The sequence below is a fragment of the Histomonas meleagridis genome (genome assembly GCF_020186115.1).
Source record: "Histomonas meleagridis strain 2922-C6/04-10x chromosome Unknown contig_36, whole genome shotgun sequence".
NCBI classification, from domain to species: Eukaryota; Parabasalia; order Tritrichomonadida; family Dientamoebidae; genus Histomonas; species Histomonas meleagridis.
In genome coordinates, this window is record NW_027150879.1 from 275113 (window position 1) to 299837 (window position 24725).

General features: G+C 30.7%; 8 protein-coding genes across 8 annotated transcripts; 2 read left to right on the forward strand and 6 right to left on the reverse strand.

Annotated features, from left to right (window-relative positions):
• Positions 1-820: 820 nt before the first annotated feature.
• Positions 821-2050, forward strand: GO595_005628 (uncharacterized protein; the record flags this gene model as incomplete). Its single annotated transcript, XM_067918892.1, has 1 exon — positions 821-2050. One exon carries the CDS (start codon positions 821-823, stop codon positions 2048-2050), a length of 1230 nt encoding a protein of 409 aa, XP_067774260.1.
• Positions 2051-4539: 2489 nt separating this feature from the next.
• Positions 4540-7209, reverse strand: GO595_005629 (leucine-rich repeat protein; the record flags this gene model as incomplete). Its single annotated transcript, XM_067918893.1, has 1 exon — positions 4540-7209. One exon carries the CDS (start codon positions 7207-7209, stop codon positions 4540-4542), a length of 2670 nt encoding a protein of 889 aa, XP_067774261.1.
• Positions 7210-11444: 4235 nt separating this feature from the next.
• GO595_005630 (eukaryotic translation initiation factor 2a) lies at positions 11445-12845 on the reverse strand (the record flags this gene model as incomplete). The annotated part of the gene is made up of 1 exon (XM_067918894.1): positions 11445-12845. One exon carries the CDS (start codon positions 12843-12845, stop codon positions 11445-11447), a length of 1401 nt encoding a protein of 466 aa, XP_067774262.1.
• Positions 12846-13759: 914 nt separating this feature from the next.
• Positions 13760-14689, forward strand: GO595_005631 (Ser/Thr protein phosphatase; the record flags this gene model as incomplete). The annotated part of the gene is made up of 1 exon (XM_067918895.1): positions 13760-14689. The coding sequence occupies one exon, from the start codon at positions 13760-13762 to the stop codon at positions 14687-14689; it is 930 nt and encodes a 309-aa protein (XP_067774263.1).
• Positions 14690-15078: 389 nt separating this feature from the next.
• GO595_005632 (uncharacterized protein) lies at positions 15079-16113 on the reverse strand (the record flags this gene model as incomplete). Its single annotated transcript, XM_067918896.1, has 1 exon — positions 15079-16113. One exon carries the CDS (start codon positions 16111-16113, stop codon positions 15079-15081), a length of 1035 nt encoding a protein of 344 aa, XP_067774264.1.
• A 121-nt stretch (positions 16114-16234) lies between these two features.
• Positions 16235-16876, reverse strand: GO595_005633 (uncharacterized protein; the record flags this gene model as incomplete). The annotated part of the gene is made up of 1 exon (XM_067918897.1): positions 16235-16876. The coding sequence occupies one exon, from the start codon at positions 16874-16876 to the stop codon at positions 16235-16237; it is 642 nt and encodes a 213-aa protein (XP_067774265.1).
• A 1685-nt stretch (positions 16877-18561) lies between these two features.
• Positions 18562-19644, reverse strand: GO595_005634 (protein RFT1-like; the record flags this gene model as incomplete). The annotated part of the gene is made up of 1 exon (XM_067918899.1): positions 18562-19644. One exon carries the CDS (start codon positions 19642-19644, stop codon positions 18562-18564), a length of 1083 nt encoding a protein of 360 aa, XP_067774266.1.
• A 3475-nt stretch (positions 19645-23119) lies between these two features.
• Positions 23120-24199, reverse strand: GO595_005635 (HEAT repeat family protein; the record flags this gene model as incomplete). Its single annotated transcript, XM_067918900.1, has 1 exon — positions 23120-24199. The coding sequence occupies one exon, from the start codon at positions 24197-24199 to the stop codon at positions 23120-23122; it is 1080 nt and encodes a 359-aa protein (XP_067774267.1).
• Positions 24200-24725: the final 526 nt, after the last annotated feature.

Sequence of the window (24725 nt, forward strand, 5' to 3'; positions counted from 1 at the left end):
AATTAGTATTTGCATTTTGCATTATATAAGGAATAATAAACTATGAAAATATGAGGGGAAAAAATATAATATTAATGAGGTTATTTTATAAATATGAAAGACACAAAATTTTTGTATTGATTATCATTAAAATTTCTTTTTTATTCGAATATATCAAAAATATTGATGGAAAAAAGAAAAAAAGTCAGAAAAATTTATTTAAGCAACAAAATATTGAATAATAGATATTAATAATTTATTATCTTTATTATTATTGTTCTGTTTCTTTCTCTAAATAATATTTTGCAACAACACTTGGTGTTTCCATAAGTTTTTGCAAATCAATTTTAGTAATCATACCTTTCTGATAACAAACATATGCGCAACCTTCATTAATATCAATATGATCTACGTAAAGCGGACAATATCCAGGAGGAGTGATTGATCCGTCGTCGCTTGTCTGTAGAAGTGATGGAAATTGTCGAAATGATTTTGTCCAAATATCGATAAGATTTGGATTAAACTGAAAATCAAATGTGAAAGATGGATCTGTTTGTGATGAAGAATCAACAAGTTGTGTTTCTCCATTTGTCCAATAACTCATAATTTGATTTGAATTTTCTGGTATATCAAGTAAAGAGCCTTTAACCCAAACACATTTTTTATTTGACATTTGAACTCTATATAAAATTTCATCATCCTCCTCTATAATTCGATGAGATAAAATATGGAAAACATGTTCATCTTCCATTTTTTAAAAAGATAATGCAAACAAAGATAGTCAAATATATTTTGAAGTGACATAAATTATTGAAAGGAATTAATTGACATAACACAAAAAATGGCTGAAGAAGCAGTTTCTTATGTAATTGAGAAACTCTTAAGACCTATTGGAATTGATCTTTCGCCAAAAGTTTTTTATGAAGCTTCTCTAAATAATGATGAATATGTTAATGAAATGAAGACTTCATTATACACTTTTCTTGCACATTTATTCATTGCTAATCGACAAGATGCAAAAAACTGGATAAGGAAATGTACAATCCCTCAAGCCGAAGAAGTTTTAAGACTTTATGGGTTTGATCCATTTTTATTTGATCTTGAAAATTCATCACAACATTTATTAGTTACAATTTGTTGGCTTATATGGCGTTCAGATCTCTTTCAAAAATTATATGATCCATTAATTCCACAAAATGATGTATATCTTCCACCATATGGAATTTTCTGTAATGATGGTGAAGAAATTCAACAAAAACCTTTACGTTCTCCACCCAGTAATCCAGATGAATTAACACTTGGAATTCAACGTTTAATTGGGAAAATATCATATCAATTACAAGTTCTTAGTGATTTAGAAATGACTCGTGAAACACTTCATTGGAAGATCCGCTCTATTGATCCCGACACTTCACTTTATGCTCTTAGTCTCAAAGCTAAACCAAGTATATTAAATGCTCATACTGAAGCCTTACGAAAAGCCATTCAAAACTCTGACAAAATCAAAGAGATTGCACGTATTGAACAACTTTTTTGGCGTTGGGCCTTTTCTGTTGTTGATAATTTAATTGTTGAAAGTGATCGATTTGATGAAACTCGATCAATTCCAATTGATTGGTATCCTCCATTTACTACTTCTCCATATACTCGCCATAACAAAGGAGTAGATGATCTACAATTCGCGATGAACGAAATGAAACAGAAGCTGCAAAAGTGCCGCGTCAAATTTGGAAACAAAAAAATTAACGAAAAACAAAGCGGACTCAATGGAAGACAAATCGATCTAATTAAAAGAGAAATTGATGACCTGATGGAGAAGCTTGAGAGAACAGAAGAAGTAAAGGAAGAAGTTCAAGAAGAAAAATCCATAAATTTAATTCCGGAACTTCCTTTCAAAGAATTTAGTGATACAAAGCTACAAAGAATTATTGCAAAGTCACAACAAAAGAGTGCTGATATTGCAAAAAAAGCATGTCCCGAAATAGCATCTATTGTCAATGAGATATGTACAGAACTTAACTTGCAACCACACGGATGGAAATGCGACAACAGTCCAAAAGTCAAAGAATGAAAAACATTTCATCGAAATTTGTGTGTAAAAACTTTCTAATTATTTTCAAATATATTTACAATACGAATTTATGGGAAAAATAACATTTAAGCAGCAATAACAAATCTTATGAAATCAAATACTAAAAGAGACATCCTCAAAATAATATAAGAAAAATAATATTTTTCGATAATCTGTAAGCATAATAAATATAATGAAAATAGATATGTAAAGTGATACACAAATTCAGTACAATAACACATATGTAAAGTGATACACAAATTCAGTACACAAACACATATGTAAAGTGATGCACAAATTCAGTACACAAACACATATGTAAAGTGATACACAAATTCAGTACAATAACACATATGTAAAGTGATACACAAATTCAGTACAATAACACATATGTAAAGTGATACACAAATTCAGTACAATAACACATATGTAAAGTGATACACAAATTCAGTACAATAACACATATGTAAAGTGATGCACAAATTCAGTACAATAACACATATGTAAAGTGATACACAAATTCAGTACAATAACACATATGTAAAGTGATGCACAAATTCAGTACACAAACACATATGTAAAGTGATGCACAAATTCAGTACAATAACACATATGTAAAGTGATACACAAATTCAGTACACAAACACATATGTAAAGTGATACACAAATTCAGTACAATAACACATATGTAAAGTGATACACAAATTCAGTACAATAACACATATGTAAAGTGATACACAAATTCAGTACAATAACACATATGTAAAGTGATGCACAAATTCAGTACAATAACACATATGTAAAGTGATACACAAATTCAGTACAATAACACATATGTAAAGTGATACACAAATTCAGTACAATAACACATATGTAAAGTGATGCACAAATTCAGTACAATAACACATATGTAAAGTGATACACAAATTCAGTACAATAACACATATGTAAAGTGATGCACAAATTCAGTACACAAACACATATGTAAAGTGATGCACAAATTCAGTACAATAACACATATGTAAAGTGATACACAAATTCAGTACACAAACACATATGTAAAGTGATACACAAATTCAGTACAATAACACATATGTAAAAGTGATACACAAATTCAGTACAATAACACATATGTAAAGTGATACACAAATTCAGTACAATAACACATATGTAAAGTGATGCACAAATTCAGTACAATAACACATATGTAAAGTGATACACAAATTCAGTACAATAACACATATGTAAAGTGATACACAAATTCAGTACAATAACACATATGTAAAGTGATACACAAATTCAGTACAATAACACATATGTAAAGTGATACACAAATTCAGTACAATAACACATATGTAAAGTGATGCACAAATTCAGTACACAAACACATATGTAAAGTGATACACAAATTCAGTACAATAACACATATGTAAAGTGATACACAAATTCAGTACAATAACACATATGTAAAGTGATACACAAATTCAGTACAATAACACATATGTAAAGTGATACACAAATTCAGTACAATAACACATATGTAAAGTGATACACAAATTCAGTACAATAACACATATGTAAAGTGATGCACAAATTCAGTACAATAACACATATGTAAAGTGATACACAAATTCAGTACAATAACACATATGTAAAGTGATACACAAATTCAGTACAATAACACATATGTAAAGTGATACACAAATTCAGTACAATAACACATATGTAAAGTGATGCACAAATTCAGTACACAAACACATATGTAAAGTGATACACAAATTCAGTACACAAACACATATGTAAAGTGATACACAAATTCAGTACAATAACACATATGTAAAGTGATACACAAATTCAGTACACAAACACATATGTAAAGTGATGCACAAATTCAGTACAATAACACATATGTAAAGTGATACACAAATTCAGTACAATAACACATATGTAAAGTGATACACAAATTCAGTACAATAACACATATGTAAAGTGATACACAAATTCAGTACAATAACACATATGTAAAGTGATGCACAAATTCAGTACAATAACACATATGTAAAGTGATACACAAATTCAGTACAATAACACATATGTAAAGTGATACACAAATTCAGTACAATAACACATATGTAAAGTGATGCACAAATTCAGTACACAAACACATATGTAAAGTGATACACAAATTCAGTACAATAACACATATGTAAAGTGATACACAAATTCAGTACAATAACACATATGTAAAGTGATGCACAAATTCAGTACACAAACACATATGTAAAGTGATGCACAAATTCAGTACAATAACACATATGTAAAGTGATACACAAATTCAGTACAATAACACATATGTAAAGTGATGCACAAATTCAGTACACAAACACGTAAATATTTAAATGGTCGCTCATAGCCAGATTTTCAAAGGAAAACGATTAACAAGCAAAGTATTTTTCCAAGAGTTTATTTCATATGTTAGTCATACCTTTTTATAAAGAAAGAGCTTCATCATCAAGTGTAAACTCTTGTTTTTGTGTAGCTCCGCCTTTGTTTTCAGCTTGCATTTCAAGTGCCTTCTTTCTGTTTCTAAAGAATGTAATTAATATAACAGCTACGCATGCAACTACAACAACTACAGTCACAACAATAATAACAATCTCAGTAGTACCAAGACCGCTGCTTTCTGGTGGATGCCATTCAGAATCATCGTATGTGGGTGCAAATGAATATTCATATAATGTTACTGTGGCGTAGTATTCGTGAATTGTGTAATTATAGACTGTAACGTAATTAGAATTAGAAATTGTCTCTGTAATAAATGATCCAACGATTTCAGATGAATATACTAATGATACTGTGGTATATGGCACAACTGTCAATGTCCAATTTATAGGTTGTGATGCTGTGAAATTGTTTGTAGGTTCGAATGTGTTTGATACTGTGAATGAATCTGTTGCTGGTATGCACTCGGACATAGAGCCTCTGTGAACTGGCATGCCATAAAATGTTTCGCCTTGGTAATCACCCAAGCATTGAACGGTGGTTGTTATTAAATTCGTAAATGCTTGTGTACCAAAAGAAGGTTCTGTTGTACCATAATAAAACAGACATCTAACTGCTGTGCACATATAAAATGCATAATCGCTAATAGTTTTGACATTGGATCCGATGTAAAGAACACTCATGTAAGCGCAACTATCAAATGCATGTTGACCAATGGTTTCGACTGCATTAGGAATTGTTATATTGATGAATTGTGCAGAATGAAACGCATATTCTTCAATAGTTTTTAGTGCGACACCACCAGTAAATTGTGTTACATTAATGTTTCCTTCGAATGCATAATGTTTAATTGTTGTAACAGTCTCTGGAATAAAACATTCGCCAGCTTTAGATCCTGGATATGAAATAATTTCTGTTCGACCACTGTTATAAAGAACACCATCGTTTTTATAATTACAATAACCAGCACATCCTGAATCAACAGTAATTGACTGTAATTTTGGTGTGTTTGCAAATGCACAATCGCCAATTGTTGTTGTTGTGTTCGAGATATGAATGGATGTTAAAGAAGTGCAGCCTTGAAATGCTTTATCGCCGATTGATGTGAGTTTGTTTCCAATTGTACATGTTGTTAAATTTGAACAGAGATAAAATGCATTTTCGGAAATTATTTGAACATTTGTAAGATCAATCGATTGTAATTCCGTACAACTATTAAAAGCATATTTTCCAACTGATTGAACGTTTTGTCCAATATTTAGTGTTTTAAGTGCTGAACACGAAGCAAATGCACTGTTACCAATGGATTGAAGTTGAGGGAATGAAAGTTCTGTAAGTGAACTGCAGCTACCAAATGCATAGTCTTGAATTTCAGTTATTGAATCATCTATCTTAAGTTGAGATAACGAAGAACATCCATTGAAATAGCTCATGGGAATTGAGGTGATAGTACTTGGGAAATTAGCTGTTCTTAATTGTGTACATCCTTCAAATACACTATCTTCAACTGAATCAACAGATGATGGAAAAATAATTTCGGTTATTGCTGAATATGCGAATGCATAACTACCAACAGTTGTTAATGCATTCCCATTAATTGTGAATTGAGTAAGCCTCTCACAATAACTGAATGAATAGGTTAAAATTGATTGTACACTTGAAGGAATTGAAATTGATGTGATTGCAGTGTATTCAAATGCATGACCTCTAATCCTTTCAATTCCTGATCCTAGCGTAACTGAAGACAATGATGTACAATGGCTAAAAGCGAATTGGTCAATTAAATTAACTGAATCAGGAATTGTAATACTTTGCAATGAGATACAATATTGAAATGTGTATTCTAGAATTTGAACTAATACTTGATTCATTGTAATAGTTTGTAATCTTTCACAATGTTCAAATGCATTGGTTCCTAAATATGTTATCTCAGAAGGCATTGTAAATGAAGATATAGAAGTGTATGAAAATGCTTGAAGTTGAATCTCATCCACTTGATCAGGTAACGTTATGCTTTGTAGGCTTGTGCACGAGTAAAATGCTTGGCTGCCAACTAATGTAATTGTTGAAGGAATATTTATTGTTGTGAGATTGGAACAATAAGTGAAACAACTTGTTGGAATTGATGAAATGGTGATGCCATCGCCAAATTTAACAGTTTTTAAATTGGTACATGTACCAAAAGCAGTTGATCCTATTGAAATAGTATTCTTTGGAATAGTCACATCTGTCAATGAGGAACACTGGTCAAATGCATTCGAGTCAAGTACAAGTTCTGTATCAGTTGGTAAGGTGATGGATTGAAGTGAATTGCATGATTGAAACCCACAAATTGCGATTGTAGTTAATCCAGTACCGAATTCCACATTTTTTAATTTGTAGCAATTTCGAAAAGCATTACCTTCAATTGTTTCAACTGTGTTAGATAATTTCACGGATTCAATTAATTGTGCTCCATCAAATTGACCGTTTGGAATAGAGGTAACACTATCTCCAGTGACCTCGAGGACAATTACTTGATGTTTAATAGATGATATGTATTCGAAATCTTCTTGAAGTTTTATAGTAAGTTTTCCTGTTTCATTCTCCCATTGCTCTTCCCAATCAAACCCAAACGAGTTCTGAAAGAGTGCGAAGACAAAAGCCAAAAAGACCATCCTTAACGAAAATATGTATGTGATCTCAATTCTCAAATTTTTCACAATTTTTCAAGTAAAGTTGTCAAAAGCAATATTTATTCTGAAAAACTTGTGGTTCTAAGTGAACATCGGTAAGGCCGCTTAGAAGTCTGATGTAAATCATTTAATTTTATGATTATTTCATTCAATTTTAACCATAGTATATTTAAATCAAAGTTTTTGATCCAGCACGGTCCTTCAGCTGTTTTTTTTTTTCGGTTATTTATCCGGAACATTATAATATTATTTTGACACCGTGCTAGTAACGCGAATCAATGTATGTTATTCTTTATCGATTTGTCAAAGTCAAATTTTGAATAATTTCAAAATTATTTTTTGATTGGCTATTTAACATTAAACTTTCATTTGCCTCCCCAAAGGCGAGAGAAAAATCTACACCAAACTTTTTTTTTTTCATAAAGATTGATTACACAAGCGCGACTGTAAAACTGTAAATGTTGTGAATTGCCGATAAGTATTCAAATATTACGGTTATTATCGGGACCCTGTACTCATCTATTCTAATTAGGCGGTGAATCATAATGATAGAAATACATCTAAAAAACATATCTTTTTCCATGTACGAGAGAATACATTAATATAATATGAGGGATTCAACAGAAAAAATAAATCGAATTTGATATCGAATTATAATTCATTAATTTAATTCAATTTAGAAATTTGTTTACTTCCTCGTTTGATTGTCAGCATATTTTTATACATAAAAAATATTTTCGCTAGTATGATCTTATATAAATATACACACAAAGCATATTTTGTTCTAATGAAAGTATGCATTCACATGTGTTTCGGTAAGCATTCATTTGTGTTGGTGTTATAGCATTTGTTAAATAATTATAAATAATTAATTTTGTTATATATAATCATGTGATTTTATTAATTCATTTTACAAATGTGTGATTGCTTTAGATCTTATATTATAATGATAAATTTATTTTATGCTTGCATTTACACTTAATTGGGACATAAAATTAATGTTAAGAAAAGACCTACAGTTTTTAATAAAATACTCCAAAAATCCAATTGTTATTTTTATGATCTATGAATTTTTGAGAAATTTGATTGTTTCCCAACGTTGTGAAATACAAAATTGTGAAAACATTGGAAACCATTTATTCTTTATGACTGAAATTTGTTCAACACTCCGTAAGAGATTTTCCAAACAAGAAGACAAGATCTTGAAACATGCTGTTGATGAGCAAGGCCTACAAAATTGGGATGAAATTGCACAATTTTTACCAGGAAGAACTGGAAGACAATGTAGAGATCGTTATAATAACTATCTTTTTAAGGAAATCAGTGGAAAGCCATGGTCTCCTGAAGAAGATGAAATCATACGCCAAAAATATCAAATATATGGTTCACACTGGGTGAAGATATCACAATTTTTAGATGGAAGATCGGGAAATAATGTAAAAAATAGATGGTATAAATATTTATCAAAACATGATCCAAATAATGTAAAAAGTTCAAATGAGCGTAGGTTTCAGAACATTACCAAAGAGAAAGAACAACACCAAATCCCAAATTCAAAGCAAACGAATGCTTCTGGAATGCAATGGGATAGAACATTGAATGAGGAAGATTTACTCTTTGACCTTATTCAGGATACATGTGATTGGAATAAAGAGAAACAAAATTGTTTTCAAGAAAATTGGTTTTATTGATTTTAATAAAATATGATAGTTTGCATGGCCAATTGTTTGTTTAATAAAGAAGTAAAATTTTTAATGAAACGCATTTGTCTAAACAACATAAGAAAAATATATTTATATATAATTTCAAATCTAATCCTAAAGTTTTCAGATTATATAATAAATTTGAGTGAAAAACACATAACTAAAAAACTGATGATTTCATTTCATGCAATGTTTTTATAAATTATGTTATTTAATGGATTAATTGTAAAATGTTTTTTATGAATGATAATTGTAAAAATGTGTTCCCACATTTGTTCTATTTATAGTAAATTGATAAACCTTTGGCTTTAATACTTTGATAATTATTACACTAGGAAAAAAAATGGAAAAGCTATATTATATAAAAAGAATAATTATATAAATATTTTTTTATAATTAAATAATATTATAAAAACAACAGTTTAACAACGCATTTTAATAATGTTAGATATATCTTAAAATTTTCAAACAAATCATATTTAATATTAAATCTTTTAACCAAATGCAAATTGGTGTTGAAAATAAATTAGCTAACCCCGTGAACAATAGTAAATTTTTTATTATTTACAAAGCAAAAATTAAACAAATTGTCGCACTCGAATCTTGTTTCTGGTAAAAATTAATTCAGAACATTAAAAAAATACATTTAATTTTATGAGAAAACATCGTAATTTAAACATCAGAAATTGTACCCTCCTGCGGCCAGTACGACGTGTAGCAAATAAACCAACTTTCTGACCTGGATGAGCTTTACGTGAAGCAGTTGATTGCTTGCCGATATGTTGATGTAGGCCACCACCATATGGGTGATCAACAACTGGCAATGCCTTCCTATTTGCAGCATACCTGTTTTGAGGAGTGGCTTTTCAAGATAGCAACCACTAGATACAAGGCATGCGCTGCAATTACTGGAAACAACGACTTTACGTCCTGAAAGAAGTTGAACACGTGCGTAGCCATCGTCATTGCGTGTGACAACACGTCACCAATCGCCAGAACATCGACTTACGACCACCATCATCTGGATGATTCTCAACATTGCAAACCTCAAAACCTTCTGGGATCTGTCCGAGTGGGAAAATATTAGCAACGTGGAGGGGGGCTGTGGAACCAACACGGATTAATTGACCAGAATGAATTCCTTGTGGCGCAATCAACAAGATGCTTTTCAAGACCTGCCTTTCTGGATATTTGAAATAATAATTGTGCTAATGGAGCTCCTCTACCAGGATGATGAATAATGTCTTTAACAATACCAACAATTTGAAATGATCTTTGGAGCATATGTAAGTGGTATCAACTTTGGAGCGCCTTTCTTGTGGTGTGTATGGGGGCGCTTGTTTCGTAGCTAATTTCCAAATTAGTGTTTCTTCCTTGAAACTCAAATTAAATAAACCATTTGACAAGAAAGTTATAACTCTCAAGAATAAATTTATTGTTGCGTAAATGATTATGATTTCTATTTTTTGTGTTGTACATAATAAAATATTTCATAAAAAAATATCTATCGAATCAACAATACATGACTTTATTGAAATGAAGAAAATAGGTCAGTAAATTGTTTCAACGTCAGGAAGTCGAGTTCAGTTCCATAAAATGCATATATGGCATCAATGAATTCACCAACATCAAATGGAAGATTCGTTTCCTGATAAACTCTGCAAAGAGCAGAAAGTCTAAGATTTGTATTAGGGCAATTTGGTGGATTTCTTGAGAGCATAGAATTCCACCTTTGTGTTATTGTATTTCCAAACTTTTTTGATAAAATCGCAATAAACTTTGAAAGAAGGAATTCTTGACGTTCGGTAAGTTTGTTAACTTTTGGAGGATTTTCATAGCATGGAAAATCATCATTAATGAATTTTTTCCATTGAATCCTATTAATAACAATATCATCTTTAACTCCATATGGGGCCAATATGTTTTCCAAAGAAGCTGCAGGAATTAATTCTTTTTCACAAAATCTTTCAAGATCGTCAATTGTTATATATTCGTCATCATATTCTTTATCTTTGCATATTATGTTAAATATTGCATCTGGTTGAAGTCCAGGAAATTCGTGGCAAATTACATTTCTTAATTTTTTGCGGAGGTTTATTGTTGCTGGAGTAAACATTTGATGAAATTTTAACGTCTTTTAAACGTTCGCTATAAAAAAATTTCTGAAACAGAATGCACGAAATTTCTCTAATTATTAATCGTAAATAATAAAAGCAGAGAGAATAGTAGCGACAATACATTGGTTTACCAAGTTTTAATTATTTTTAGAATGATGATACAAATTTACCAATTGACAATTGTCTTAGATTAAAATTACCAAGACATAATACTCAAGGCTTCTTTTAGATCAAAATAAGAATTGAAGTCTTTTTGTGGAGATCTTTTAGTATTCTATTTTTGAATTACAGATTTGCAATGTGAATATAAAAATATTTTCCACAATTACTTAATGATTTTAAAGCTTTATTATACATATGAAAATAAAACTTAATTTAGGAATTAAATTCAGTAACCTTATTTTCGTGAGAAACCAGGAGGTGTCTTTGGCGCTGGATTACTTTGTTGTGAGTTCGCTGCTGCAGCTCTTAAATGTGGTGGTACATATGCAGACGGAGGAGCTTTTGGTTTTGTCGGAGCTGCAATCTTTGGAAGAGGCAATGGATTCTTTAACCCAACCCATTCACACTGAGTCAGTTCGTTCATCTTTAAAGAGAAAACAATTTGACTCATGTGATTGAAAATTCGAATCTCATTAGATACCATCATCTTTGGATACAAAACTGCAGACAAAATCAGCCTTCCACAAGGGCTCCAATCCCATTCACTTGTACATTGTGCCCTACCGTCAGAAATCTTTTGACGAGTTTGTGTATCGAACACTTGAAATTCACCAGTGAAGTTACCAAACCCACCAATGGCTATCAGGCTATTCGTAGGTGAAAATCGAATCGAATTATACGAGAATTGCCCGATTTCAAGTTGTGACCCAATCTTGTCGAAATTAACCGTAACCGCCGGGGGAACATCACCGGCTATCGTCACGAATCGGTCGCCTGTCTGAGAGTATTGGACTGCGTGGACAGGTCCGGATTTTTTGAGGTTGAGCCTTTGTTGTCCTTGAACGTTCAGATAATATGCAAAGGTTTCACCAAAATATGAATCGTTGCTTATATTCTTAGTTCCAATTGCAATGGCTGAACTGCCATTGGGGCTGATGGTGATTGTAAATGTTTCTCCAACCATTACTGGACGGTATGAAAGATGGCGATTAAAATTAGGGTATTCAAAAATTTTCATCTTTTTGGCTTCGCCTGATTTATCATCATAAACAACAGCAAACCTTGTAACTCCTCTATTACAACTGAAGCTTGCTGCCAATAGGTTTGGTAATTCAATGTTTTGGGTTTCTTCGTTTCCATCTGGAAGAGTTTTGATGAATCTAATGCCACCTGAGTATGTGGAAGCAAACAAAAGTTCATCATCAGACCAATATAATTCTGGTATCTTAGAATGAGAATAGTTGAAAGATCTGACGAGTTCACCACCTGTTTTATAAATTTGAATTAAAGGAATCTTTTGCTCATCTGTTAAAGAATTCTTCCTTAAAATCAAAGCGAAGTATGTTCCCTTAGGGCTAAATTTAACTTGAACGATATTTGGAACTTGTATGTTTTGTATTTGACTCATATTTCCTGTATTTGGGTCAAATGCAAAAACGTTGATCACCTTGTCAGAAAATTCTTTTGACCTGACATTGCTTCTTGTATAAAAAGCGACAAAATTGAAATTTGGTGCAAATGTAAAATTACGGCAATTTGGAAGCACCTTAATTGGATCCCCAACCTTTAGTATTGCCTGGCCGTAGCTTACTTTTCTCAATTCAATTCCATCAGCTGATCCAGAACAAACAAACATGGGGGCAAAGTAAACGATAGAATTGAAATTTTTTTGGCCAAAGTTAACTAAACGGTCTCCAATTTCACAAGGCCTTGTTTACAAACAACCCTCTGAACTTAAAACTTTCGAATAATTGTGTAGCAAATTATTTCTAAAGAGAATATGAAAAATTTAATATATGTAAAAATTTCAAAAGAGAAAAGTAGATGTTGTTGAAAGATTTATCAAAATTTATCAAGATACTTTTTCAAACAAAAATACCAAAAAATAATTTATATATTTTGCTTTAATAGCTGTTAAATGAATAACACTATTTTAAATATTAATTATTTAATTTAAATATTTGATGCTTCTGTGCTGAAGATCTCAGCAGATATTCTTCACATATGGATAATTCTTCACAAACGTAACAAACAAAAGAGCATTATTGATTATGATATATTCGACATAAAACTGGGAAAAAATTGATCTTTTTAACCATGAATAATATGTTTTAGAATCAATGGATCAACTGACTTTTATAAAGTTGTTTAAGCTTATTAAAATAAAATGAAAAAAGGTACATTTTATTTGCTTATTCATTTTGTTTATACGTTGAAAAAGTAAAATAAGATAGTTATATGCTGACCACTAATTATTTTACATTTTACAAATTTTAAATATTTATATATAAATTATTCAGAAAAATATTCCTGCATATGAAAAATTAATCTTTATGTCCATAATGCTTTATAATTGTTTCTGCAGAAAAATTTAGCAATTATTTGCCGCTGATCGTTAAAAAATACGTTACAGGGGGTTACCGTTGACCAATCTACTTTGAAATTTTGAATCGAATTCCGTTAACCTTCCAATTTTAAATTGAATAATCACTTCAAAACTCGTTAAACTTTTGAGTGGGAATACAAAGCCAAATACAACCAAATTTTTTTATGAAATCATCAAGCAAAGTGTTGAATAAATATCAAGAAATAATAGGCCTTGATAACAGCCAGTTTGTTGACTTCGGAAAAAAGATTGCAATTCCAGAGTTTTCAAAAAATCGAATCATAAATGTGTGTAAAGAAGCACTCTCTGTTCTTAAATCACAAGAAACCCTTTTAAGAATTGATGAAAATTTGACAATTGTTGGAAATCTGAATGGGAATCTTTTTGATCTAATAAGATTATTAAAAATATCTGGAAATCAGAAAATTCTCTTTCTAGGAAACTTTGTTTCTGATGGAGGTTATCCTTTGGAGACAGCAACTCTCATTCTCTCATTACTTGCTCTTGGAAAATGTTATGTTATACGTGGACCAAATGAATTCCAAGAAACAAATAAGGGCTTCAGCTTCTATAAGGACATCTTGGGAATGTATGGCACCAAGAATTTATGGGAAAAATTCAATTCTGTATTCTCATATTTACCACTTGCTGCAATTGTCAACAATTCAGTATTTTGCGTTTGCGGTGGCCTTTCACCATCAGTCAAATCCATTCCACAAATATCAAATATTAAAAGGACTGTTCATTCATGTAAAGGAAATACACTAATTCATGATTTATTATTCTCCAAACCCACAACATCTTTTTTCCAAATGAATCAGAAAGGAAACGAAGAGTCAGTAATGTTCAGTAAGGATGATGTTGAAACATTTCTTCGAGAAAATGACATCAAAGCAATTGTAAGAAGTAGTCAGCCGTCCAAATACGGAGTCACAAAACAGTTCTGTGGAAGCCTGTTTAGTGTGTCTTCGAGTTGCACTGAAAAAGATGGGATCACAACAAGATGTGGAGTTGTGAAAGTCGACAATTCAATCAACGGCTTTTCGCTTCCTCTGTTCATTGGGCCAAAACGGACTGCTGCTAAATTGGCCTAATTTTCAATCCCAAAAAATAGAATAAATTAGAATACATTTAAGTCACTTTTTTCTATCCTTTTCATGGCCAACAAATAGAGTTATTCACCTAAACTACAATTATTGATTTATGCGATGATTTTCTTGGTTCTGGTGATGGAATATAACAAGTTTGAATTTACTTATTTTTATCCATCAAAATGTTAATTGGATTTAAAATTTGCCTAATTAAGCATATCTTTTACGGGCTACCATGAATATATTCTATCTACCATCTTTTGCTGTACGTATGTGCTAAATCTTATTTTGTGAAATAAGTAAAAGCATATAGTTAAGTTACCTTGAACAGCTGTCAGAAACAACAAAAAAATTGTTTCATCCATCATTAAAAAATGAACATATACATATATTTATTCATTAAAGTATTTGTATCCCATCTCAGCAATGTCTGCTTCAATCTTTTCAACAGGGTCTATCGGCTCCTTTTCTGTACTCAATTTTGAGAGCGCTTTCCCAGCAACCGCCGTCAGATGCGACAGGTAAAGTAACTGGAAATTGATCTCATCCTTAAGAGATGCAATTGATTCATCGCCACTACCATAATTTGCGAGCTGTTGAGCAATCATTTCTTTTTCGGAGTTCAGGGAGTTTACTAATGCTTCGTATTTTTGATGATCTGATTGTCTAACATTTTCATTCAGTTCTTTCAGAAGCATTTTTAGTGGCTTCTCTTGGATAGAATTGGTGGCTTTGTGGTATGAATCAAGAAAACGACCAAAAGAATCGGAAACAATTGCTTGTGTTGAAAATGAATTATGATAATCAGATCTGCTAAGATAATTCTTTACGGCCTCTGAAAGTTCTGCGCTAAGTTTTTGGTTTGTAGCTTGTGATTTATGAAGTTCTTCTTTTACTCTTCTTATTCGTGAATCTAAATCAATTATTGGTTTGAAAGGAGATTGTGGCTTAACGCCATGCTGAAGAGCAATTATAGCTTCAAGTTGTTTCTCTAACATTGTTTTTTCGATTATTCGTTCTGGAACAACATGAGATTTCTGTGTTGGTTTGATTGATAAAATGTTGGCAACCGTAGGCGATAACATTTGTATAGATTCTTCTTGGTATTTATGCTGCTGCTCTAAAAGTTTTGAATGTGCAATTTCAATTCTTTGAGATAATGTTTGATGAGCATTTTTTAATCTTTGATTTTTCTTTTCGGACAATAAATATTCTCTCCTAGCATAAAAATATTGTTCAACCAAGTTTTGATCTGGAGTTTTATATTGATTTGGAGGAAGAGGTTTGACTTCTTCAAAATAAGAATTTGCTTTAAGAAACTCATTTCTTCGAGAAAGTTCTTCAATAACATTTTGAAGGGATGCAGATTTATTTTGAAGATTACGAATGGTTTGTAACTTGATATTTACTTTGGCCTCAAGCTCCATTTTATATAAAAAATTCAGTTGTTTATGTAAAAGTAAAAACTTCCCCAAATTAAAAAAATAATTAAAATGTTATCTCAGCATAAAAAAACATATCATGTTAAAGATCGTAGAACACTCATTTTTATTGCTCCATTGAAAGAGTTTTCCAGACAAGTAAATCTGATTTTAATTGTTCAATTACAGATGTTTCAACTTTATCTTGTGGCTTGTATTGTGCAAATTTATCTCTCCATTTATCTGTCAAGTCTTTAACTTCTTGTTTCGTTTGTAATATTCCAATACGCATAAGTCTTCCCTGGATTTTTGTGATAATATTTATGTATTGGGTAGCATCCTGAATTCCAAGATGACAAAGGTCAGAAAGAGTAGCAAAGTCCGTTCCTAAATCGAATGCATCTTGGAAATTAGCGTTTGACTTTCCACTGTCTCCTGAACCCTTGAAATCAGAAAACAAAGCAGCAATTGCATATGGGACATTAGTTTGACAAGCTTTGCAAAATGATTCAACATCATTTTTACCAAGATTAAGAGTTGCGAGCAAACGTGAAAATTGTGAATTTAAATCATCAAAAAATTGGCTGTGTTCTTCGGAGCTTATGTTACCTTCACAGTATTCATTCTCAATTTGTTCGACAGCTATCAGAATACTAAAAAGATTTGCGTAAAGTTTTTCTTGTTCAATAGGAATTGGGTACTTCGAAAAGAACTTTTCTTGATGGAAGGTAGTAAAGTTATCTACTTGAGCATAGGGAGAAGGATACATAATTTTATTGGAGCTATTAGTTCAACGGTTATATTTTCAATCCAATGACGATAAATACAAACACAAAAAGTTTAATCAGTCAAGTTTTTGACACTTTTTTACATGTGGAAAAAGGAATTTAAATAAATTTTAATTAATATATTTATATTGTTTGGTCATAATACATTTCTAAAAAACTCGAAATAGCACTAATTGCATCTTGATCGAAAATTATACATAGAAGCGATTGAAGAGCTTCAAATCCATCAAATGATTCAAACATATCTTTGGCGCCTTGCACGGTGAACAATTTAGTAAGCTGGCCTAGTGTCTTTAGAACCATTTCAATATCTTCTATTTCAATGATATCTACCAAAGCTTGAATGATTTTATCTAAAGGGATCTGAGTTAACGTGTTCATTTCTGCAACCGTCACTACCGATAAAAAACAATTCAAAATATCCTTTTTGACACTAAACGGGCTCTCGCAATTCTGTAAAGAAAACTTTGCGATTGAAAATTGTAATTCAGGTGGAAATGAAAGTGGTGTAAGAAGAAGTAATCTAGAAATAACTTTAGATGCTCCTTGTGTTATTTTTTTTGATGCTGATTCAAAAAGGAATTGTATAAAATAATTAATGTAATTAGAAATATTTTCGTATTCATCATCAATAATATTAAGTGTTGTACCAATAACATATTCAATGATAGCATTGTTTGTAGATGTAATAAGTGAATAAAAAATTTCAAATTCATTGAATTGGTTCATCATCTCTACAAAATTCGGGTGGCCAGAGAGTAAAAATACACTTTGAGCAATTGCTTTGGATTGAGATTCGGATCGAATAAATTCATCCATGACAGGATGCAAAATAGAAAAAATATATTCGAATTGCTCATCATCGAATATGTCAAACATTAGTCGATTTACAAATTTCATAATGATTGAAATGTTCCCTTCTGTTGTTTCTTTACGTTGGAGGTGGAATAGTATTAAATCGGGTGATACCAATGTGAATAGATTATCTCTCATGGATACAGAAAGAGTGGCAAGATTAGATAAGCAGAAAAAGCAATAATATATAGGCTCTTCTTGATCGTGATATTTTTGGAGTACGAAGTTAATTTGTGCAAATAACCCATATTCAATCAAATCATCAGCATAATCAGTAATCTCCGAATTGGAAACAAGATTACATGCAATCTGCCACATAAGGACTTGAACGTCTGTGTTATTTGATGTTAAGTTTTGAACCAAGAGATTACAAAGCCCAGAATTTCGAAATTCCCGAAAATATATATATCGCAAATAAAATCCAGAAATATCACGAAATTCTTCGAGGTGCTTAATATCTATTTGTTCATTATTTTCAATCTCTTCGACTAAAAAATTAAATAATTCTGGATTCATTTCATAATCTTCTTCTTCTTTATTTGAATAATCTCCTTGGAAATAGTATCTATCTTCATCTGTAATATCTTTTAGTATATCTGTATTATATTTGATTTGCTTGAATCCAGACATTTCTTTTAACGTACGTCTAAAATTGGAATTTAAAATTTGCACAAACTTATTAAACCAAATGTGAAACAATAAGTCTTTCATCCATATTTTAAAATTTCTCGTTTTTAATTGGAAAAGAGATTGGAGAAGCATATAAGTTAAAAAGAGAGATGTTTTAGTTAAAACATTAATTATATATAATTTAATCTTTTCTTGTTCTTCTAAACATACCTATTAATTTCTTTAGGAGCTCCTTTTCAAAGACGATTATTATTCCAGCAACAATTGGAATTGTGATAATCATCACAATTGCTCCTAACATATTTCCGAAAATAGAGAGCAGCAACAAAACAGCTAAAACAATAGCGGATGGGAATATTGTCTTCACCGCTTGACCACATTCCAAATATATTACATGAATTGCCATACAACTTCTTATTGACATTGCAACACCGTTTGCGTAGACAGCTCCATGAGGTCCAAATATCTTTCCAAGCCAATACATCATTGTCAAGTAAATAACATTGACGATCAATAATTTTCTGTTATACACTTCTAGCTTATTTCTTGGTAGCCTAGCATTTGGAAATGCTTCTGTTACACCATTTAATGCCATAAATGGCATTATTCTACAAAATGCTGAAAGAACAGATTTCACATCATCACCAGACCATTTAGGTCCATAAACCTTACGGAGGACAACAGGCCCTAATACAGGTCCATATGAAGATGCAAGAAGTCCAATATAAATAACAAATCGACAACAAATTTGAAGCACCTCTATCGGCGGATTTTGGCTCTTCGCAAAAAGTGAAAAAGCCGATGACTCTATTGGAGCAAAAATGATGCGCGCAACAAGAGAGCAAAGATCGCTAACCATTCCGTAGACACCAATTTGGTCATCGTTGTATGAAGAAGTTAGAAGAAGCCGCTCTCCTTGTGAAAAAAGCCATTGTATAATCGTTTGAACCACAAATGGTCGCAACGAAAGAAATTCGACTTTAGTAGGTAATGAAATAAGTGGCTTCCCACACCTAAAAAGAAAACCTACAACAATACATAAGCTAAATAGGAGATTACAAAATCCAAAAATTATCATTAATGTGACTGTTGAATTGTAGAAAAATTTTGTCAGTAGAACAGCTACTAAGCTGCGAAGTAAATAAGCTGGAGCAGTTACTTTTGCAACAATTCCACCTTGAAGTTGAGATAATTGAGGAACACACCAGAATTCTCCAACTAGTTCTATAAGAGCTGCAACACATGTGAGTGTAGATGCATACATATACCCTTCAATGTTTGGAGCAGATCTAAATGAAATGTATAATATTATTGGTGTAATTATAATTCCAATAAAAAATGGAATTATTGCATACCTTTTATGTGATTCTTGGTCTTCACTTTTAGCTGCAGCTTTTCTTACCCCATCTCTTGCCCAAAAAACAATTGTTTCTGAAATCAAAGATAATCTGATACTCCAAACACCAAAAAGAGCTCTATCAAGAAGCCTTACTAGAAACTGGTTTGATATGAAGCTTAATAATCGAGAAAATAAGTTAATAATAAAATTTGATGACCAAAAAGATAAAAAAGATTCCATTCTTTCACGACATGTTATATGAAATCAATTTTTATTTTTGAAGTGGTACCGCGGCAGAAAACGGTTATTGACATTTTGGCCTCATGGCTAGTTAACATAATATGATAAATTATATAAGCTTTATTTGGTAAAAACGTGCTTTTTCCCGAAATTCGTCCTGACAATTTTGTGATATTTTTATTTTTATACTTGAAACGATACAATAGAAAATTGAACGCATTTTTCGGTTATAAAATTTGAAACTCTAGTAATGTCAAATTACTAAGGAAGCCCTAATTATCAAAAAAACAAGTAAAATATTAAAAATATTATGTTTTATACTATTGACTAAATGCTATTAATTGGATAATATTTGATTACCAGATAAAATTCCAGGAATATTAATAGTTTTACTGGGATCTTTTAATATTATTTGTGATATAATGCTTATAATCCATTTTAATCCAAATTTTAATTCATTATTTTTTTTAAATTCATCAAAACTATGAACCTTTGCAAAATTTTCAAGACTGTTTGCAATATCCCATGATGATACTTGTGAATCATCAGTTATTTCTTCAATATCATAATCGTTAATTGTTGTTCCAGCGATATTCATTCTTGTTTTGATTGATGTATTTAAATTTAAATCATTCATGAATGTTACTGATATCGAACTTTTTGCGATATGGAATTTTATTTTGTTATGATCATCATCATTTTCACACACCCTCCTAACATTTCCAAAAAAGTTTTCTAATGGATGTGATGAATGCCTTTCTGTTGCAAGATGATCTAAGCCTTGTTCAAGTAACCAGCGAAAAGAAACTAAGGTATTTAATAATTTCATCAAATAATATTTTTCACCAAATGTTGAAATATGTTGACTACCTCTTTGAAAAACATTGGGAGGATGTTTTTTGTCTTCCATATCTGATAATCTATTTCGGAATAAAAAAATAGCTATTTCTGACAATTTTAATTTTATTATAAAGAAAAGTCACTATTACGAAATATTTCTATAAATATAAAAAACACCAAAACATAAAATGAACCACTGTATTGTTCATCCATCAATAATTGACAAAAATTTTGACAAGTAAATAACCTAAGTGGATATGCATCTTTCATCATACCTATAGGAGAAGAATCTGTTAAAACTTTTCCCAAATTTGAATATTTTATAAATTTATTTATAGAAACAGTATCGACAATATTATTTGGATCTTTTGCGACAAAACGTTTTAATAATATCGCTTTTGACTGCATGAAGCATATCAAGAACCCAAAAATCTTTTATATGATTAGAAATTGCATCCAATATATCACTTATTGATTCACAATTATTCCAAATCTTATAAGTTATTGAATGATATGAATTATATTTCAGTTCTCCATCAGCATTAAGAAATTTTATTTGGATTCCATTATTTTCACATTGAAATATTATATATTGTAGTGTTTTTATGATTTCATCAGTAGGATGCCCATCTTCTGAAGGACATATATGTAAAACCTTAGTTTTATAATATTTTTTGTAGGGATTTAACATTATTGCAAAGAAATTTGTAAATGATTTTGAATCATATTCTTCTTCTATTGGAATCTTCTCGTTGTTTTTTATACACTCTTCATATAATGCTTCAAAATTTTTAAATATTTCTTGGATATTTTTGTTATTTTCTTTAATATATGGTGTCAAAATCATTGAATGAAAAAGCTTTACAGCAGCATCAATACTTATACTTGAAATAATAAATAGATCTTATTTTTTTATTCCATTTTGATAAAAAAATTCCATTTATTTTATTATCAATTTTATTCTTATCAACAAGATCATCAATTTCATTCTCAAGCATACCTTTAAAATGTTCTCTTAATGATGTTTGAGACGGAAGAGGAACAACTTGTCTCATGTGATTATAAGCATTTGGCGATAAGGAATTTAAAATATATGCAAATTTATATATGTCAATGTCATAACTTTGTTTAGAAATATTTTTATATAGATTTGAATGACAGATGGAGAGAAAATGTTGAGAAAATTCAAAATTTTTAACATTTGGTTTTGTTGGAATAGTTTTTGTAAATTGGTCTAAGTCGTTTTGTATCTTTTCTATATATGCACCTAATAATTCATATTTGGACTTTCATCAGTTATTTTCTTGCTCAAGATATAATTGCTTTTTTAAAATTGTATTTATATGTCTTTCAATTCCTATAATTTGTTCCAGTTTCGATATTTCTCTTTGGTGTTGCGCCTTTAATGATCCAATTAATAAATTTAAGTTGTTTTTTTCTCCGAATTCAAAAAAAAATGGCTCAAAAAACCGTTTAAAAGCATATTAATACAAACAGACACTGTGAAAAAAATGCTTGAATTTGCATATAAAGAAATCAAAATTTTGGAAAATTGTCAGGATCATTTTTCGCGAAACCAAAATAAATCAAAATAATTGCTATTTTGGTCTATGATGTTAGATTCTTGAATTCTGCAGTCAATTTTTACGGCAGAAATACATGATGCAATATGTATGTCAAAAAAATAATTCTGATAAATTATCTCACTCAATAATTAATTTTTTCCATTTTACTTAGCACAGTGATAGATTCCAATTATAGCATGGTTTATTTCATTAAAAAAAATTCACTTTTAATGAGATTTCAAAAAAATGATCAAAATCATTATTTCTTTAAAATTTCATCAAAATTTAAATTTATGGTATACATATATATTATAATTATTTTATTTAAGATAAGTTTATTTTATAATTTATATCTTGAGATATTTATATTTTAAAATAATTTACGGTTTTGACATTCTGCCGCGGTACCTCTATTTTTGATGAAATTTCGAAATTCAGCAGAGAGATCTTCATGAGAACTTTTATTTTAATCTTAAAATGAACATTTTTGCGAAAAACTCTATTTGTACTCAGTAATAAAATAGATTTATTTTACATAATTTATAATCAATGAATTTATTATGGAAAATTGTTCAATTCCTTTAATGATGAACCTTATTATGAAGCAAAGAGAACTTATGCTTAATTTTATTTTTTCAACAATAAATTTGGTGAATTTCATCAATTTAAAACATTTTGATTGATTTATACAAAAGGTGACACCTGATTGTCTTTTAAAATTAATCAAAAAAATTACCTTCTGGTATAATTCAATTTTATTGGCACTCGGCTAGAAATGCATTTGCGCGTTCTTTTATTGTTGGAGCTGATGTTTCGACAAGGTTTTCAAGGATTGGTTTTAATTCGTATTGTCTCCTGAATGGGTGAATTGACTCGTGGTGCTTTTGGAGGAGCTCTATAGCCAATAGTACGACGTTATGTACAGGATCTCTCAACATACGGATCATTGGTTGGAATACATAATTTGATTGATACTGAACTGGGAAGAATGACACCAATGCGGATATAGCGTAGAGGTAGGTCTCACGATGTAAAAAGTTTTGGGATTGTGCCAATTCTTGTAAACTTGATATCAATTTTGTCTTTAACCATTCGTCACCAAAATGTGAAGCAAGGGTTGGAAGGGATGAAAGCGCAAACTCTCTGACCTTGTTGCAAGGGTCTTTGAGGAATTGCATCAAAAATTGGAAAAGATTCTGATCGAAAAATTCCGGAGTACAAACAATAGAAAGGCCTAAAATCAAATCAACAGCATTATTTCGAACTCTCCATTGAGTGTCAGTGAGCATGTGATGAAGAGAGTTATATAATTTTTCAAATACGAAATCATATCCAAATTGATTAGTTAATTCCCTGATGTTAAGAGATGCAGCTACTCTGACGTCATCATGGCGATCAGAAAGAAGCTTATCAATGAGTGGCACGATTTTTTCAAGAACAATTTCTTTGGCTGTTTCACCTTTCTCTTCTTTGGAATGGAGATGAAGAACGTGAGCAAGAGCACAACGAACCTCAGCAACAGAATCGTTAGCGAGGGTATCGAGTGACTTTAGAAATATGTCTTGATCAGGAAGAGATTTGCGAATTTCTACAGAATTGTTAATAATGGCTATACGAACTTGAGGGTCAGGATCCGAAAGGAACTTCTGGTAATATGATGGGCAATAACATATAAGCTTAGCAGCGGCTTCACGAACTTCATGATTAAAATCTTCTGAAATTTTGCTAAAAATAGCTTCACGCTCACTTGCATCAACTGTTGGGATTTTCGAAACCGCGTCAATGCGAACTAAAACATCTTCGTTTGATAGTGCCTCAAGGATTTGCGCTGACATTATTTGTACAAATATTTAAAAGTTTATTTTTTCATGTCACATTTCATATATCGGTTATTTCGTGCGTTTATCGTTCTTATTTTTTAATTTTGGCAGTTGGAGAAATGTATAACAAATATTTCTTTGTTTGCTGAATCAACAAAAGTGCCTGACAGATGCACATCCCATTTGTTCTCTTGAATGAGATACAATAAAATATAATTTTGATTCAATGTTAATTTATAAAAAAAGTTATATAAAAAGTCCAAAAGTAAAAATAATTTAGAAATGATTTTCTTATTCCAAAATAAGAACTTTTTATATATTCATATCAATATTATTTAAAAAACAGTTTATTGTTTCTTTAGAAGAGGAGTTTTAATTTTTCATTCGTCCAATAGCCCCATTTCAAGTGATGTACTTTTCGCGTTTTTCTTATTTTTATTTTTCTTAGAGCGAACAACCAAAATCGCCATAATAGTAACTATCAAAGCGTCAGCAGCAGACACACTAACGATTATTAAAAGATTTTTTTTGTTGTTTTTAT